This window comes from Quercus lobata, chromosome 2, assembly GCF_001633185.2.
Source record: "Quercus lobata isolate SW786 chromosome 2, ValleyOak3.0 Primary Assembly, whole genome shotgun sequence".
Taxonomy (NCBI): domain Eukaryota; kingdom Viridiplantae; phylum Streptophyta; class Magnoliopsida; order Fagales; family Fagaceae; genus Quercus; species Quercus lobata.
The window spans coordinates 34,381,698-34,401,686 of NC_044905.1; the positions used below are offsets into that span (position 1 = coordinate 34,381,698).

The 19,989-nt window shown below is 32.7% G+C and overlaps 1 protein-coding gene across 5 annotated transcripts; it reads left to right on the forward strand.

The window, feature by feature from the left end:
- The first annotated feature begins 943 nt into the window (after window positions 1–943).
- On the forward strand, window positions 944–13,867 carry LOC115975429 (probable magnesium transporter NIPA6). 5 transcript variants are annotated; one of them, XM_031096203.1, is made up of 10 exons: window positions 944–1,121; window positions 1,322–1,507; window positions 1,950–2,006; window positions 2,102–2,192; window positions 2,500–2,660; window positions 2,744–2,871; window positions 3,084–3,221; window positions 5,908–6,000; window positions 6,104–6,221; window positions 13,320–13,867. In XM_031096203.1, exons 2-10 carry the CDS (start codon window positions 1,348–1,350, stop codon window positions 13,448–13,450), a joined length of 1,077 nt encoding a protein of 358 aa, XP_030952063.1. In that variant the 5' UTR covers window positions 944–1,121; window positions 1,322–1,347; the 3' UTR covers window positions 13,451–13,867. The 5 variants fall into 5 exon arrangements, with proteins under 5 accessions (XP_030952063.1, XP_030952066.1, XP_030952065.1 ...); XM_031096206.1 differs by lacking the exon at window positions 13,320–13,867 and adding an exon at window positions 13,215–13,290 and having other exon boundaries at window positions 944–1,507; XM_031096205.1 differs by lacking the exon at window positions 13,320–13,867 and adding an exon at window positions 9,488–10,209 and having other exon boundaries at window positions 944–1,507.
- Window positions 13,868–19,989: the final 6,122 nt, after the last annotated feature.

Consider the following 19,989-nt stretch of genomic DNA (forward strand, 5'->3'; position numbering starts at 1 on the left):
AAATCACATGTGATGAGGCTAGTAATAATGTATTAATGTTATTTATTTATTTATTTTTTTTTTGAGAAGAACTTTTCTTTGATTCTTATTAAAAAAAAAAAAAAAAACCCCTAAACTGTGATTTTTTGAGTTTGAAACACCTAAAATTTCTCTTGGAATTCCTCTTTTTTTTTTTTTTTTTTTCATATTTATACGATTTTGGATTTTTATTGGTTTGATATAGTGGATTTTAATTGTGAATTTTTGTTGGTTTTGCTCATTAGATTTTTGGTGAAAATATAATATTGGTCCCTATATTTTGGGATCATTGTCAAATTAACTACGAGATGAAAATAGCATGGACAAATTGACTGTGACCAAGATATAGGAATCAAATTAACATGAGAAACAACATTTTTACAATAAATCTTAAGTGGCAGATTATTATTAGTTGTAATAGGTGGACAAAAAAGTAAGAGAAATGATATGTCCACAATATTTTTACAACAAATCCTAAGTGGCAGGTTGTTACTGGTTGTTATTGTTGAGGCAAAAAAGTAATCTTAGCGTTAGGTTCAAATTTGAACCTATAACAATTAATCACCTGTGATTTGTTGTGAAAATGTTGTAAAAATATTCTGGACATAGCATATTTCAAAAAGTAATTTCAGTTGTAAGTTCAAATTAAAACTAATAACAACTTACCATCTATGATTTATTGTAAAAATGTTGTAAACATAAAACACTCCTTAATTAACTCCAAATTGTAGGAGACCAAAATTGTATTTTCATTTATTTTAAAATTATGGTCAGTTTTGTGTTAGAGAAATTTTTTTTTCTTTCTAAATTTCTTATGAACCAAACGTGTGAAAATATTTTACAATTAAAAAATATTTTACGTAGAAAACAAATGCAAAGTGCAAACCTCTCGAATTATAAAAGGAAAGAAAAACAGTAAGCAAAGTATCAGATTTAGCAGCACAAGAATATCCCCTTCAGCAAGAGAATCCTATTACTAAACTATCAACCAATGTAGGAAGTAAACTGTTCAGAAATGAAGGCCCAAGATTATGTGCAACTACAACAGTAACAACAGACAACAAAACAAAACACATCTTCACCATCTCTCTTTGGACTGGCAGGTGAACCCATCTTCACTTCCAATCCCATCTTCACGTTATTCACCTCCAAACTCCATCTTCACTTTTGATACAACAACAACAACAAAAAAGAAAAAAGAAAAAAAACGATACTACTGTTCTTCTTAGTTTCTTGGCTACTTAGTTGTGTTTGTGTGCACTTTTATCTTTATGTTCTTCTTCTTATTCTACTATCTACCCAGATGAGAATTGTACCCACCAATGACCAATGGCTGCATCATCATCATCTTTGGTGAGCGTAGAAGCCTCCTTTTTTGAAAATCTCAAAGGATTTATTCTTGCTGTTGTTTCCAGTGCTTTTATTGGCTCCAGCTTCATTGTCAAGAAGTTGGGTCTCCAACGGGCTGGTGCATCTGGGACTCGAGCTCGTAAGCAATGCTTCCCTTTCCCAGATTCAATTTTTATTCTCTTGTTTTAACAATTAACAATTGGGTTTTCTTTATTTTTTACTTTTCAAGAATTTAGTTAGTTAATAATGGGTCTTATTGACTGTAAAGTGTACAAACATTAGCCCATTTTAACTTTTTAAGTAGATTTTTTTTTACTTAAAGTAGTTTTTATAATGCTAATATTATGGAATGTTTTTGAAATTTTCAGAATTTGATAAAATTTATTAATTAGGAAGATTATTAAAACCTTAGTGCACAAAGTTCGATGATTACTATGATAGGATCTTGATCTATTTCATCATGCTGAATGGCATCTTTTATTGGTAGAAAGCCCAATTATTTGAAGTTGAAATTGCATGTAATTTGAATTCACTTTTATGAAATTATTGTGATGGTTGATTGTCTGGTTAATGAAATAAAGGTTCTGGTGGATACGGGTATCTTAAGGAGCCACTATGGTGGATTGGCATGATTACAAGTAAGTCTTGCATTGTTGAATTGTGAAGGTGTTTTATTTTGGAAAATTGTGAGGAAATATCAACTAGCTGTTTGTTTTTATGTTAATTTTGGCAGTGATCGTTGGCGAACTTGCGAATTTTGTTGCTTACATGTTTGCTCCTGCTGTGCTCGTCACGCCACTGGGAGCTTTGAGCATAATTGTTAGGTACATCAGATGCCTTCGGTTTCAATTCTAGTGATGCTGCACTTGTTTGCAATAGGATTAGGACCAGATTTTATTTGAAATTCCAAATCTTTGGAAGTCAAATTCCTGGTTTAACCATGGAATAGTTACTGTTATTTGAATCCAATGTCAGTCCATTTTGTATTGATATGATAACCAAACATTTTTTGGAATTAGATTTTGGCTTCCGTCTCTATTCCATGGTCTCATTTTCTTGCAACCAAATGCATCCTTTTGTTTCAGTTGAAGAACTTTGTGATTTTGACTTTGTTGTTTGTTTTTTTGGAAGTGCTGTTCTAGCACACTTCTTTTTGAAGGAAAAGCTGCAGAAAATGGGTATATTGGGTTGTGTCTTGTGTATAGTGGGGTCTACATTGATTGTGCTTCATGCACCCAGTGAAAGTAGTCTGACTTCAGTGGAAGAAATTTGGGAATTAGCAACTCAACCAGGTAAATATTTTGAATATTGACTGCTGTTTCTATGTTCAGTTTTTCTCTTCTCTCTGTTGATTTTTTTCATGTGTTTGGTCCAGCTTTTCTTTTGTATTTGGCCTCAGCAATAGCTATAGTTCTGGTGCTGTTCTTGTATTGTGAACCACGCTATGGGCAGACAAACATAATGGTCTATATTGGAATATGTTCCATTATTGGATCTTTGACGGTTAGCATTGCTATGTTCTTATCTAAACAAAAGAGTTGCTGGGAAAATGCCTTTTTAATCTAACAATATTTTCAGTCTATATTATATTACCATTGTTTTCTTTTTCTAATTATGGGCATATGCTCTGTCCATTTTTAGGGGGGAAAAAAATTCTATCCCTAGATAATTATTTGAAGCACATACAGACAATATATTGTATGCTTCTTTTGCAGGTTATGAGTGTTAAGGCTGTTGGTATAGCAATAAAACTCACAATAGAGGGTTCAAGCCAGGCAGCTAGCTTCCAAACATGGGTTTTTGTAATGGTGGCAATTACATGTATTATCACTCAGCTGAATTATTTGAACAAGGTCGGTGCTTATATTTCTTCCTTTTTTGCTTCCATATTCTCTTTTTCTGGTTTCTTGAAATTCGGAAAATAAAAAGTTGAAATTTCCATAAGATACTTAGATACACAACAATTCTCACTCTTTAGTCTCTACTTTCTGCAATGCATTGCATCTAGAATGAGAATTTTTGCCAGTGTACACAAAAATTACCTTGAATTCTGGTATATCTAAATTTCAAATTATGCTTCAACATTTAGTACCTACTTATCAAAAAAAAAAAAATTCATACCCCATTTTCCACTGCCTTCAATTGTCTTTCTTTCCTGTTAAAGATACAAAATTTCCTTGCTTTCACGACTTCATAACATTCTATGAAGTTGTCCCCTTTTTAGAATTTTCTGCCCAGCATTGCAGTAATTTGGGAAACATGCTAGGCCAAGCTATCAATAGGTAAGTAATCCTCATATTAGTCCACTTATTCTTGGTAACATGGAGTGCAACAAGAGGGCAAAAAAACTTATAGTACTTGATTTTCAAATTATCTACCATATAAATTTTACTTCATCCTTGCAAATTTTGAATCAGGGGAAATTGTTTAAACAACATGTTATAATATCCATGCCATCTGTGATGGGAATTGGTCCTCACATATATTAAGTGCCTTTTTGGTAAGATGTGTAAACTCAACTGTCAATATCTATTTCTAATGATACGTATATATGCTTGTCTCTGTGTGTATTGCATGAGACTTTAGAATGAGAAAGAGATGTATAGGTTTCTCTTATTGTCTTGATTTCTTTTGCCCTTTTATTTTTTTCTTTTCTAGGTGTTAAGGTCAATAGTTTTATTCAAATAGAAGCAAATTTTATCTGAAGCAATGGAGGATTGCTTCTGACACTTAGAACCAAGATTCTTTCTCTTAATTGTCTTGATGACTTTTTGCCCTTTTATTTTTTATCTACTTATTTTTCTTTTCTAGGTGTTAATATCCATAGTTTTATTCAAATAGCTGCGAATTTTATCTGAAGCAATGGAGAATTGCTTCCGACACTTATTACTAAGATTTTGTGGATTCCAGATATCTTACATTTCTTGCAACTGTGTTGTTATGAATTGGATTTTTATTAAGTTTTTAAACAGAGATTTAGTTGGATTTGAGGTGACTAGTCTCCTGGAATGTGAGAGTAGGAGAGAAATTTGGGTTTAATTCTACTTGATTTCATTTCATGACTTCCACATACATAAGTACACAAGTAACTAATAAGTAACTAATGATGATATAACCTATCCTAAAAAAAAAGGAACTAACTCCTATCATTACATCTGAATACAATTTGAAAAACAAAGCTAATCCTTTTTTTCTTACCTATCCAAAAGAAAGAAAAACAGAACTTATCTGATCTTTATTCTCCCTAATCTACTTCTGCTTATTCATCCTAATTTGCTGCTGGCATAATTATTAAACTTCAAACTGACTGATATACAAGCTTTAAAACTAGGGACGGACCCAAGATTTTAAGCTAGTAGGGGCCGGAGTATAAAGAAAAGAAAACTCCAAATAGGCATCTATATAGTATTAAAAAAATTATAAATACTCAAAATCGTTGTTTCTAAATACATTAAGATGCAATCATTTACCAACAAAGACAAACAAAAACAAAATAATGTCTTTTTTTAATATTAGGCTGGTTAGTTTTTTTTTTGGTTGAAGTTAGAGCATTTACATTGGTGGTGCTAAAAATTTTAGTTTTTAGCACCTTAAAAAATTACTTTATCTATTTTACCACCTCACTTTACAATACACTCAATATCAAATGTTCTATTTTTTTTATAATTTCATTCAAAATAATATAAACAATTCATTAAAATAATAAAGGAAGTGAGAGAATTTGAGTTTTTAAATTGAAGGAAGAGATATAATCTTAATAAAATATTGTACTTTATTTTTAACAACTTGCTATAGTCAACTAGTATTTATATCAGTTTATTGTAGTTGCAAAAAATTTAGCTTTAACTTCTCCAATAACACATGATTTTTTGATTCTTTGGTGGTAAAGTAGTTTTTTTTTGCTAAAATACAATCACCATTGTGAATATTTTTATTGTTTTTATTAAGTTTTTTGGTTGGATAGTTGCTATTTGGGTGAGGCTAGTTAGGCTTATTGAGGAGAAAGGGGCCTAACTACAAAAATGAAAAAAATTATAACTATATAAAAAAAAAAAAAATTATTTGGACCCAGGTGGGGGCCCGGGCCCCCTTGGGCCCCCACCTGGGTCCGTCCCTGCTTAAAACATTTCATGCGGTTAAGATCTTCTTGTGTTGCTGGAACTGGGTTGGAATTTTGGACATAACATTCCTCTCCTCTCTAACAACTCGCTGGCATCTTTGAGACCAATAAAAAATATTTGTGATGGTTACTGTAAGATTTTGTGCAAAGCTTCTAGAGTTTCTATGGTTCGTGGGTTAATTTGAATGTAACAAGTTGATTGAAGAGAATATATATTGATAATGCAATATTTGCCAACATACAGACCATACACAATATGTGATGATGATAAATTTAAGTTTGCTTGCAACTGTTAGAAAGTTGTAAATGGGTTCAAATTTTTTCTAAAAAAAAAGATGTGCTTTACTTTTTAAATATATAATATGTGTCATTTCTTTGTCCAGCCTTGATTTGGAAAATAATGTAAATCAATGACCCAGGCTTTGGACACATTCAACACAACAGTTGTTTCTCCAATCTATTATGCTTTGTTCACATCACTCACAATTTTTGCCAGTGCCATAATGTTCAAGGTATTGTTGATTCATGCCCTGGAATAATTCTACAATTTTTATTTCAGAGTGTATTTCAATTTTTTTAGTTAGTTTTTAATTTTATTTTTTTCTATTCTTCTAGGATTGGTCTGGTCAGAGTGCTAGCAGTATTGTGTCAGTGCTTTGTGGGTTCATAGTTGTGCTTTCTGGAACTTTGATATTGCATAGTACAAGAGAAAAGGATCCAGCTTCTGTTACAGGTATTTATCCATTCAAACATATCATCGTACAACTATGCATATATGTCAACTTGATGGATGCACATGATTTGCAATTGTATGGCTTATACACTTGTTATTTTAGTATCTGATTTTGTCTGATGCTTCCAAGTTTATCATATTAATGCCAAGCTTAGGTGCCCAGGCTAAATTTGAACATCCATCAATTGGCATTTTATTTAAAGGTTGGGCACTCATGCAACATTTTGCCCTCTAGGTGCTAAGATCATTTTTTATATGTCTTCTCTAAAGTACAATAATAACTTAATAAATAGTTCATTCACCATATATATATATGTGGTATATTCTCTAGCTCAAATGGCATTTTCTCCCTCTATATGAGTAAGGTGGGAGATGAGGTTGTAGTTTTAAAACCTGGTTTAAAACCCACCGGGTGCGACTAACTTACCAGTAAAAGAAACTGTATGTGTGTGTGTGTGTGTGAGAGAGAGAGAGAGAGAGAGAGAGAGAGAATAAATCAATAATTTATGTCATCAATATCTTCAAACTTAATTTTTAAACAGAAATAAGGAATAATTGAATAGATTCTTGACAAAGGCTTAATATAATAGAAGTGTTCTTAACCTGTCTCTTTTTCACTCTGTCTTCCTCTGTGTATATATTATTCTCTTAATGCAAGTATAATAAGATCTCAAATTTTTGTGTGGGTATCATGTAGTTAAGAACCATGTTACATCCTCAAAACCTATATACTACTAAGTTCAGATGAGGGATTTTACATAATGTTGTAAGTTGCAAATTTCTAACATTGATTTCCATTGCCTGGGTTAACCAGAGAAATGTTCCAAATATTTTGTAGAATTTTGAACTTGAATTTTCTATTATTGAGATTCCAAGTTCAAATAGGGGAAAGGTGTCATTATACAAATTCTACTAATATTTCTGATGTTTAAAAATTCAAACCAAATTATATTTCTTGATGACATATTTGAAGATTTTTTAAATAGGGTTTGATGTTTAAGAGTTTATGTAGGTTTGGGTAATAAAGAGACCACCCCAACTTAATGCATCTGCTACCCTATTCTCAATTCAAGCTTTTTGTTTGAGAACAAAAGAGTATTCTCAATTCCAACTTTGTGCTTGAGAACAAAAATTTATACGTCCAAAAAAAAAAACCCCCCATTTCCCATGCCAATAATTCAACTTCTTTTGAGAGTTGATATAGTTTAGACCTTCATGCTCTGAATGTAAAACAAATTCCTTATAAATGAGATAATTGCACCGATAATAAAGAACTGTGCAGCAGCTTAAAATTCTGTCATATGTTGAAGATCTTTGCTTTAAATTCTCGCTAAAATACATGATCCATTGACTTAGAACACCTCCAATCCCATTGAGTGAAGCATTAACAGCAACCTCCCTTGGAGAAGTCTGGCAACGAGGAACTGGTGCTTCCATCATCAATTGCTTCACTTCTTTATAAGCTTTTCTTCTTGCCCTGTCCAAGAGAACTGAACCTTTTTCATACAATATGCTATAGGAGCCATAATTTTGCTGATTATGTTTGATAAAAATGCCCTATAGAAAGTCACCAAACCATGGAAACTATGAGCTTCATCCATATTAGTAGGTTCAAGCCACTCCAAAATAGCTTTAACCATTTTAGATGAGACAAAAAAACCCAAAATACTACATGAGGAGTCATGAAAGATCATTTCTTCATATTTATATGGAATCTCTCATCCAAGAACTCTCATTTACCTGTAAGTTTGAGATGTGCTCTTCTGTAATTATCATAAAAAGCCAAATGGCATAACCAACCATTCATATAGACCATCCTTTGTCTTAAAAGTTGTCTTCCACTCATCTCCAAGTCTTATTCAAATTTGGTGGTAGCTGCTCTTTAGATCTATCTTTCAAAATATAGTAAAACCTCCCATCATGTCTATCATATCATCAAGTTGAGGTATAAGAAACACGTACTTGATATTAATCTTGTTAATTGTGTGGCTATCAACACACACACACACACACACAAACTACCGTCTTTCTTAGGTGTAAGTAATACTAGAACAACACATGGTCTAAAACTTTCTTGAATAAATCTCTCTGACAACAACTCCTCGACTTGTCTTTTAAGCGCATGAGCTTCATGTACGTCAGTAAGTTCAAGCCACTCCAAAATAGCTTTAACCTGTTCAATATCAAGTTCCACACCCTTAAATGAGACAACACAAAACCCAAAAAAGATATATGAGTCATGAAAGGGCACTTCACATAATATAGAATTTCTCTCATTGGAGAACTCTCATTACTTCTTGTAAGTTTGAGATGTGCTCTTCTCTATAACTCTCACAAAGGTGCTAGTTGCATTAGAAAGTCCAAATGGCATAAACAACCATTCATAAAGTCCATCCTATGTCTTAAAGGTTGTCTTCCACTCATCACCAAGTCTTATTTGGATTTGGTGACAGCCACTATTCAAATCTATCTTAGAAAATATAGGAGAACTTCCCTTCATGTCTAACTATCATCAAGTCAGAAACATGTACTTGATGGTAAGCTTGTTAGTTGTGTGGCTATCAACACACATACACCAGCTACCACCTTTCTTAGGTGTAAGTAATAGCGGAATGGAGCATGGGCTAAAACTTTTATAAATAAAACCCTTTGACAACAACTCCTTAACTTTTCTTTTAAGCTCTTCATGCTCCCATGGATTCATATAATAAGCTAGAAGGTTAGGTAATTGTGAATCAGATACCAGGTCAATGGCGTGTTGAATGCTTTGAATTGGGGGCAATTCGTTGTGTAAATCATCTCGAGCAACATCTGAAAATTCAAACAATAAGTTGGACACTTCTAGAAGTGTTTATTAAGGTGTTTAGCAACTAGGCTGCTATTCTTTTTGGCCATAACAGCAAATAAATCTCTGCTTTTGTTTCTTCTCTTTCAAACTTCTTGTTGAGAACAAAGAGAAGCTTGTTTTGAGTTTCAGCAACATCCTTAGTCTTGACCTCTGGTTTTTTCTTCATTTGTTCTACACTCTCATGGCCTTTAAATCACTTTGCTCATTTTTTAACGTAAAATTAAATGTATTATTCTCTCCACTATGATACACATCTTAGTTGTAAAGGAAAGGGTGACCCAATAAGATGTGTCACATCCATGGGAATAAAATCACACCATGTAGAATCATTATATTGCCCACAATAAATAAAAACCAAACAGTGTTTTGTTACAAGAATAGATGTGCTATTTATCCATGCTACCTTTTGTGGCTGAGGATGTGATTCCATTGGTAGCTTCAGCCTCTCAACGGTAGCATAAAAAAACAACATTCATATTGATGCTACCAGCAATAATAAGCGTCAGAGCTCCAGTCCCACAACATACTATGGTCTGAAATATTGAAGTACACTTCCAATCCTCCCTCTCTTGCTTTGGTGCTGTAAGAAAATGCCTAACAACTGAAAGGAGAGATGTATCTTCTTGTACTCCTTGAAAATGTGCCTCTTGAGCCTTAAACATCTGCATAAAAGTTCCCCTTTGGACATTACCATGCCATGTGCCCATTTTCTCTCCACTTAAATCAGTGATAGTTACTGTTTTTTCTCTGTTCATCAACCAGAATACTTTATTTTTTGACTCAACTGCAGTATTGGCTTTATGGCTGCATAGTAGATGCTCTAGAGTTGGACCACCTTAAAGGTGTCTCCCCAGCTAAAGAAGGAAACCTTCTAGTAAGGGGCTGCTTCAAATGCTGTTTAATCTTTAAAGTCAATTGGAATGCCTCATAAACTGTTAAGGTCCAATGTGTGATAATTTGGCTACAAATTTCAGCTTTTAATACTGAATTAAATCGGTTTTTTTTTATGAGTAAAGTTTGCCTTGGATCTTCAATTTACATTGACTTTTCAACTCTTCAAATTTGTTCATATATTCAACTAGCGGCATATTACCTTGCCTAAGATTAGTTAATTACTCAAAGAACTCGTTTTTATTACTCACAAGGCTAGTATTTTTGTTTTAGGTTTTGCTTCATATCATCCCATCAAACAATTGGAGCTTGTCCAGCACGTCAATGATCATACTCCACACCTGTCCACCAAATTGAGTTTGTCCAACTAGTTTCATGCAGCAAATCTTACACTCCTCTCATCAGACATGTCATATGAATTTATAGGAAAGGATATATAGAATATAACATTATACCCATTCCTTCTGTAGTAAATTTTTGAAATCATTCCAAGAATTGCCAATGTGCGCGTGTGGTTGTGTTTCTTTCTTTGTATGGTCGGCAGTGTGGGGGAATATTATCACAGGTGATAATTTGAGGGGAAGAGGTTTCTCAATAGTGGATTGGTGTTGCATGTGCTGGTGTAGTGGAGAGGATGTGTATCACCTTTTGATCCATTGTGAAGGGGCTTATTGGTTATGGAGTTTAGCATTTTGATCTTTTGGAGTCTCTTGCGTCTTGCCTAAGAGGGTTATTGATTTTTTTTTTTTGGGGGGGGGGGGGGGGGGTGAGGAATTGGTTGGGGAAATGTGCATTGGATGTTTGGAATTTGGTACCACATTGTGTGATGTGGATTATTTGGAGTGAGTGCAATAATTGTACCTTTGAGGAGCTGGAGTGTTCAAGGGATCAACTCATAACATTGTTTGTCGGGACTTTGATTGGTCTTGGGTGTGGGAATTCACATCTAGTGATTCCATCAATTGTTCATAGATTCTCCTTCCATTTTTACAATTTCTTCTGTTTTTGTATCTTGTACATCTTTTTTTGGCTACTTCATCCCTTTGAATGAAGTAGTCCTCTCTATTAATAAAGCATTCTTACTTATCAACTATCTATTTGAAATTTGCATAACTAGAATATGTTGGAAAGTATATATAGATCATGGCATGTTGCATTCTTTTCTATCAATAGGATCTTTGAACTTAAAGATTATGAGCTTGCCATCATATTTGACTTCAGTTACATCTGACACTATGCTCAACATTCTCCATCTAATGATCTTTAATCTTTTTAATTTACTCTAAATTTTCTCTTTAGCCTCTTCAAGAACTTATTGTGTTATGCTATCTACAATCATAGGATCAACTTATGGAAAAACTTTATCATGTTCAACATTTTTAATATATATACATTTTTTCAACAATTGGCTTCAGATTGTTAACCTTCAAATTGATATCTTCCTTGGGTGGTTGCATGTGAATGTCATCACTAAAACGTTTATCATGTTATCTAAATTATAAAATGCTCCATCATAGTAATAAGGAAAACATTTCCTTTCCAGCAATGATCTCATACTTACCAATGAATAAGTTTTTTTTTTTGGTTTATACTCTTATTACAATATTGTATCTTATCCCACCAATTTTCTGTATAATCATCAAGTTATCTAATGCAACTTTGACCCTTTTTTTTTTTTTTTTTTTTTTCTTCTTTAAAATATCTACCAAAAAAAAAAAAAAAAAAAAAAAAAAAAAAAAAACAAAAAACAAAATTTAACATAAAAAATCAATTATTGAAATTATCTCTACTTGATAGTTCGTTAATGTATTTATGATCAAGTCTAATCAAGAATGCATAGACCAATAGGTTGTTCATGATCCCAATCTCCTGCACAATTATCCCTACTATCATCACAAGTCTTGTCAGCACTTAGCCTAATTCAATACCCATGTTGTAAATCTTAGAATTTATTGGTCATCCTCTTTCTGTTAGCTTGACTTTGCACCTTGAGGTCCTACACCTCATGATCACCCTTGTTAGGTTGGTTGCCTTTGTCTTCATCTTTTGCCATATCAGGAAGCTTTGATGCCTATTACACAGAATAGAAAGCATGGTTGGCTAGATCTTGATCTAGTTAGACACATAAGGGGCACCTTGAATAACAAGGCACCTTTATATCCACTAGAAAATAGAGAAACTCTCAATTTACATAAAAAATTCATTTAAAAAAAGGTGCAATAGTGACACAACCCTAGCACACAGGAAGAATAGAAGCCCAAACAAATACAGAAAACTAAGCAAATGTTAATGGAAGCTCAAAGGATCCAGGAACTCCATGGTAGAGAAAGTGACTGAGAAGTCAAAGTCTAATCATATAGTCTTCAAAAATAAAAACCTGAACTTTATTGTGGATATCTCATACCTCTCAAATCAAAGGGCATTCTTTCTCTTCAATAGAAACCTCATAAAGCATGAAGGAACTACTTTCAGATATTTCCCCATCACTTTTCTTGCCAAGTGTCCCTTCCAACAATATAACAAATCCAACACAAAAGAAGGCATTACCTAAGAAGCACCAAACAAACAGAAAACCAACAACCATGGGTCCCAAGCAATTGCATAATATGGGAAAAGGTGAATTGCATAATATGGGAAAAGGTGAGCGACACTCTTTCCATTGCTCTTGCACATAAAGCACCAACCCAAGACTGTAAAAAAATCTTATTAATGGATGGTGAATTCTTACTTTCATTTTATGGGTAGGAGCCTTTTTGAAGACTCAAGAAAACTAATTTTAATGAACAAAATTATCCGAAAATATTCAAATACATATGCTAACAAAAAAACCTAATTTGATTATGAAACTCCTAAAAATACTGAAATCATCAAAACACCTTGATCTGGACAATTCTGAAAATTACAAAAATTCAAGGAAAAAAATCTTCCAGTGTAAGTTCGATATGTTTAACAAGGCCAGTAAACCTTGGGAATGACCTTTTCGACTTTGTTGACAAGAAGAAAATTTGTCAGAACTCACCAATTTTATGCCATATGTCATATGTGCAGGTCTATATTCAGAGGTTGGCAATTTTTTTTTATTTTTGTAATTTTTATTTTTATTTTTGGGGGGTGTTGGAAGCCAATATCTTTGCAATGCTTCTGAATATAGACATATAATTATGAAGGCTTTTCAGTCTATATATCTTAATTGATTGATTAGATAGGTTTGATGTTTGTTGATTAGAGGCTCTTACACCATGTTTTATAACCAGATTCCCTTTTAACACGCGAATGAACCACCAGTGATTTCTAGTTATCTAGCCAAAATGTTTTCAAGTAAAACCGGAGTAATAATTGGCTATTTCAAATATATTCAGATATCTATTCATCCTTGTCTCCTCAAGTATCATGGCTTGTCCATGGAAATGGTGAACCTTGGAAGCATAATGCTGATGATGAACCATGCCTTGATTTTGATGCAATTCTTAAACAAGACCATTTCAAATAAGATGAAAAGTATCTGGCATGTCCATGCTGCACCTCTTACAGCCACTGAAGGCTGAGTAGAATATGAGTGTGTATTTTTGCATACCCTGGCATTTCTTGATCCAGATTCTATTTAGTTCTTCAGTTAGCAGCTTGATATTCAACATTGACTTGTGGAGGGCAATAGATTAATGGTAATGGTGGTTGTTTGAATTTATGGAAAAGTTTTCTCTCTTCCTTTTAATAGGGTTTGACAATGATCTACAGCATTGTGTAGATAATTTAGTTTGTGGTTATCCCTGATTGTAATCTATTCTATGTTTATTCTTACTGTTGAGTCCTGTTTTCTTGGTAAAAGTCAGGCCGCCAGCGCCGAGATTGTAAATTTGATTCCACTCATAATTTTTATGAAATGAATTTATTTCATTTATAGATTTAATAGTTTAAGTTGTTTCATTTTGGTTAGTTTGTCGGACTCCCTCTTTTTCCTCATTGCCAGTCAACATTTTTTTTTTTTTTTTGGGCTCAAATTATCTGCCAGTAGACTTGGTGATTCAATAATTTGTTTATGGATCTTGTTAACTAGTGCCTTGATGATACAGGTTAAGGAAAAATTAACATTCAATAATGAGCTGCAATGCATATTTTTTCAAATGCAAAATATACTTGTCAATAATACATCTGTTTGCACACAGATTTATTGTGATTATGTGACTGTATAAAAACATCAATTAATGAAATTAAATGCCTATGTTTATTACATTATCCTTATTTTGTTGTTTAATGGTCTATGTTGCTTTTGACCCTTTATCTATCTATGAAAAGATTTGATTAGAGTGCCACTAAAGAAGTTATAAAAGCAGAAGAGGAGGCAAACATGAATCAGGATTTTAGCTGAAAGTGACCTACAAAAGTCTTATACTTTTTAACTGATAGAAAATTACTCCCATAAAGATAGTGGGCTAAATACTATTTTTGAGCCCCAGATAGCTGAACAAGGAGCCTTGAATGATGGTCATAGTGTTACTAAACCTAACAATCTGAAGTAAACCAGATACATACATTATAGCTCCCAAACATATAGATACTTGTCCGGAAGAGGACTGTGGAAAACATAACTTTAGAATCTATCCTAAATTCAGTCCCTTTCCTGTACTAGGTCCTTTTGAGAGGCGAAGATTTTTGTACTTTAATAATAACCCTCAACAACTAGGGTGTCGGCGAGTTACCTTGCATGTAGGTAGGAATAATGGAATAATATAAATTTTGCTATGTAACTTTTATAAATTGACGTGTCACAAATCACAAAAAAAAAAGTAAAAAAAAATAAATTCAAACATTCATTCATTAGTATATAAATATTATATAGTAAAATTGGTAATATATTTTACATGTTCCATTATTCTTGCCCAGTGCAATAGATCATTTAAATAACAAACATGAAGAGTAGGTATTTAAGGGGCAGACATGCATTCACTACTAATTTAAGGTTTGTGGGATAAGCAAACAGGCGGTTGGGTTCTTTGACATTTGCAATTCTTACCCATGATATTAGGATCTGGTTCACATGACATTGTTAATGGGAATTGGTTTTCTATGAAACTTTCTTAGTGATTCTAAAATCTAGACAACCTTAAAAAAAAAAAAAAAATAAATAAATAAATCTATTGAAAAGGACATGGAATCTAATCAATATCTTAATTTACAAAATTGATGTCTGTTTTCAGGGATGTTTCTCACATTATTTAGAATTGCACATGTGGTCCACAACAAAGGTGAAAGAGAGTTTATTTAACATAACATTGGTGGCCTCATGCAATGCAAGGTTGGAAAGTTAATAAGGTTATTTTGACTTCATTGGCATAAAAATATGCAAAAGTAAGATTAGAGGTTGAGCATTGATCTTTCATACAGCTGGAAAAAAGAATCTTTCACCAAACATCACAACCACCTTACTTTGTTGCAACTTTTAAACTCATCAAGCCACTCAAATTTCACTAATCAGCCACTTCACCATAGAAGGACCCATTTTAAAGCAAATTGGGAAATGACAGATCAAATGGATGTTCATAAGGGTAGCCTAGGCCTATTTGATACCTTAAAAGAAAGTAAAGTTTTAAAAAGTTGTATATGAGCAAATAAGCTAATAAGATAACATATAAAAAATTTAAATGTAAACATCTTCTCAAAATTTTGAGAAAATTATGTGCATGTACCCATATTTAGAGCATTCACATATGATCCTTCAAATTAGAATTTTAGCAAGCATGTGGGCAATAAATACCCCCAAAAACCACTCACACCCGGTCATACATCACTGTTCAAAAAAAAAAAAAAAAAGAAAGGCAAAACTACACTCTCTCTGCTTTTGTAAAAAAATATATTCATTTTTTAATCACTTTCTCTCTCCTTTGCTCTTTGTCTTTGGCACTTTCTCTCCAATCTTGCACTCTTATCAGATCTGTGGCATGGTCTAGCTAATAGTGGGTCATTGAGCTCTGCAATTGCGGTGACATTACATGAGGTTGGGTCTCTAATTATGGGTCTGAGCTGGGGTGGTTTGATGGGTTGGTTAAATCTATTGTGGTTGGTTTGGGTAGTGATGGGTTCGCCAAATATGTGGTGGTCAATTTAGAATACTTTAATATGGTTGTATTGCAAAATGAAAGAATTAAATGAAGGTGTATCGATAAAGTGGTTACGTAGAACTTTTCAAAAAAAAAAAAAGTGATTATGTAGAATAAAAAATGTAATTTTTATGTTAGTCAAAATAGAAAAATTACATATAATGAGATGTGAATGCTCTTACACTATTTTAACAAAGCAAATAAACAATATCATATCATTTTATAAAAAAAAAGACTTGATGTAGGCAATCACATTTAAAAAAAAAATCATTATCCCAACAAAATCCTATTTAACTAATCTAGAAGGAATACTTACAAAAACAAAAAAAATAAAGAAAAAAAGAAACAGCCTTCCAAAGCGGAGAAACTAATGAAGATTGCAAAAGTTATCTTAGTTGTAGGAGTCTCTGTCTTCAATAGGGACAAACCAAATAGCCATTATTGATGTTGACATGACGAGAAGTTCTAGTGGTAGTTTGAACTTTGAAGGTTGTGAGGGTATTTAATTAAATATTAAATTGTCCTATAAAAAATATGTAAATAGTTTTCTTATTATGATTATGGAGATATTTTTATTGCTTGGAGAGCTTTTTTATATGTATATTTTTTATGATTCAATAGTCGGGGGAGAGGGGATTTGAACCATGGTTTTAAAAACTGGATTTGCTTCCGGTTTCCAATTTAACTCAGTATTTGATTGGTTTTCTCTAGACCAGACTGGTGGTCGGATCATGATTCAACCGATTGGACCAGTCAATTCGGTCCAGTTTTTAAAACCATGATTTGAACAATATATATCTCAATTAAAAATATTAAAAAGTGTTAATTAATTAATGAGATTTAAAATTATTGAGTAAAGTAAGGTTGCCCTTTTAACACTCATTTTTTGTATAAAAAAGCATTTAATTAAGCTTGGGGAGACATCAATTTTGTAGGTTAAGATATTGATTATTTGATTCCTTGTCAAGATTTTAGAATGTGTAGGACCACTTCAAAATTCAAATAAATCAAATGTTAACAATGTAATGCCAGCAAGCTCCTGAGATTATGGATAAGAATTGCAATTGTCAAAGAAGCCAGCTGCAAATTATATTGCTTCGGTATCCCAATAATCCCAACCATCTGAAATCATTAGTAAATGCCAAAAATCTTGTAACTCAATTGATTGACACCTTATGTTTTCAATAGAAACATCAAAGATTTAAAAGTCCCTACCCTAAACTATAAAATAAAATAAAATAAGATAAAAACAGTAGTGAATGCTGGCCTTAAAATACATACTCTCAATTATTGTGATTTATAATTATTTGAACTCAAACACATTGCACTTCCATGTTGTTCCAACTTAAGAGTAGTGCAGGGAAAAAATATGACAATGTGTGACAATTTTTATTGCAATTTTGAAGTGATCGATTATGAGTAATAAAAAAAAAGTTGAGTTCATATGAAAATGATTGTGCATAACTCACAATCTTCCACTTCATCTGGATAAAAATTGTGGAAAATGGTGTGTTTAACATGAAAACAAAGTGCCAACATGCTATGTCCATCATTCAAGATTCCTTGTCCAGCTAATTGGGGCTCAACAACAGTATTTAGCTCTACTATCTTTACGAGAGTATTTTCCTTCAGTTAAAAGTATAAGATTTTATTAGTAGGTCACTTTCAGCTAAAATCATGATTCATGTTAGCCTTTCTCCTCCTTTTTTTTTTTATACCTTCTTTTGTGGCATCTAAACCAAATCTCCTCACAGGAAGATAAAGGGTCAGAATCAACATGAATTATAACTAAACAATTCAATTAACTACAATAAAATGATTCCCCTAAAAATAAAGAAAAAAAAAAAACTGTATTAATATATAATAAATAAACATATTATTGAATTGCCAGGTCTACTGGCAATTAATTTAAGCCAAAAAAGAAAAAGAAAAAAAGAGGAAGTCAAACAGACTAACCAAAATGAACAAATTAAATTATTAAATCTATAAATCAAAGACTTTGATCAAAACGATATGGGTTGAATCAATTTTACAATCTCAGTGCTGGTGGCCTGAGCCTGACTTGCACAAAGAAAACAGGACTTAACAGTAAGAATAAACACAAAATAGATTAATTTCAGGTATAACTGAAACTAAATTGGCTATACAATGCTGTAGATCATTGTCAAACCCTACAAGTATAAATGAAGGAAAGAAAAATTAGCCAGTAATGCATTCAAAAACCATTACCATGCCCTCCACAAGTCATTGTAACATTAAGCTGCTAACTGAAGAACTAAACAGAATCTTGAATCCAGAAATGCCAGGGTTTGCAAAAATATGCCACCAATGCACTACACAGACTTCAGTGAGCTGTAAGAGACTAAGAGGTGCAATATGCAATAAGCCAGTTACTTTCCATCTTATTTAGAATGGTCTAGCATTCAGCTTCCAACTTTCATAATTTGCATGGACAAGCCATATGATACTTGAGGAGACAAGGAAGAGTAGATATCTGAACATATTTGAAACAGTGACTTATTACTCTGATTTTATTTGAAAAACCTCATTTCCGCGATAAAGTGAAGCTGGCTACAAAGCATGGCTCAAGAGCTTTTAATCAACATCAAATATATGTAATCAATCGATTAAGATATACAAACTGAAAAGTCTTCATAGTTACACAACTCTATATTCAAAGGCAGCCCCCAACCCCCCCTCTCCTGGGAAAAAAATTTAAAAATTTTGGCTTACCCTTGCATATAAACATGCACCCATGACCCATGGCATAAAGTTGGTTGAGTTTTAATGACTTGTCTTCATCATACCCATGGTTTAATGGCCTTGTTAAATAGATTGAAAGCTTTTGAAATTTAGCTTGAACATTGTAGGGTTGTAGCCACTTAAAGATAAGCATGCAGATTTTTACCTGAATATTGTCACCTTGTAGGCTAGTGTAACTTGACATCAGACTTGTTATTGGAAGATTTTTACCTCTATTTTTTGTAATTTTCGGAAATTTTCCAGATTCAGGAGTTGTTATGATGCTTTTAGTATTTTTAGTGAGTCTTCTTATTAAATTTGGTACCTTTAGTTAGTATATTAATTAGAATATTTTCCTCATAAAATAAGTTATCAGGAGTTTTTTGAAAAGCTGCTATCCCACAAAATGGTATTAAGAGTTCACTGTCCATCAATAAGATTTTTTCAGAGTTTCTCTATCACCATGCCAACCCACCAAAGTGGCTCCTTAAGATTATGTACTATAAGAAGGTTCTAACAATCATCTCAATCTACAACTTTTATCAAATACCTGAATTTAAAAATAAAAAAACAAGAAAACAAAACATTCTATATTGACTTTTGAAATGAATTTAACAATATATAAACTTCTTTAAGTAAAAAAAAACCTACTTAAAATGGGCTTATGTTTTGTATACTTAACTGTTAAAAAGACTATCCTTTCTCATCATGCTGACATAACACTTGAACTTGTAATTAACTAACTAAATTCTTCTGAAGTGAAAACAAAGAAATCCCAAATGTTAAGAAAAGAGAATAAGATAACTGAAACAAAATCTGGGAAGCATTGCTTACTGGCTCGAGGACCTGATGCACCAGCCCGTCGGTGACCCAACTTCTTGACAATGAAGCTGAACACTATAAATACACGGGAAACAATAACAAGAACAACCCTTTTAAGATTGTCGGCAAAGGAGGCTATCACAGAGGCTTTTATGATCAGCAAAGATGCTGCAGCCACTGGTAAATGGTGGGTACAAATCTCAATTTTGTAAATAATAGAAGATGAATATCAGTATACTCAACTAACTTGCTAAGAGTACGATTCTCATTTGAGTAAATAATAGAACATGAAGATAAGTGCACACAACTAACTTGACCAAGAAACTAATAAGAGTATATCTCAAAGACCAACGCCCTAGTGGACTAACTG

Coding starts and splice junctions, on each gene's coding strand:
- LOC115975429 (XM_031096203.1), top strand. CDS start 1,348: ATGGCTGCATCATCATCATCTTTGGTGAGCGTAGAAGCCTCCTTTTTT. Junction 2,007..2,101: donor GTGGATTGGCATGATTACAA/GTAAGTCTTGCA, acceptor TAATTTTGGCAG/TGATCGTTGGCGAACTTGCG. Junction 2,872..3,083: donor CCATTATTGGATCTTTGACG/GTTAGCATTGCT, acceptor CTTCTTTTGCAG/GTTATGAGTGTTAAGGCTGT.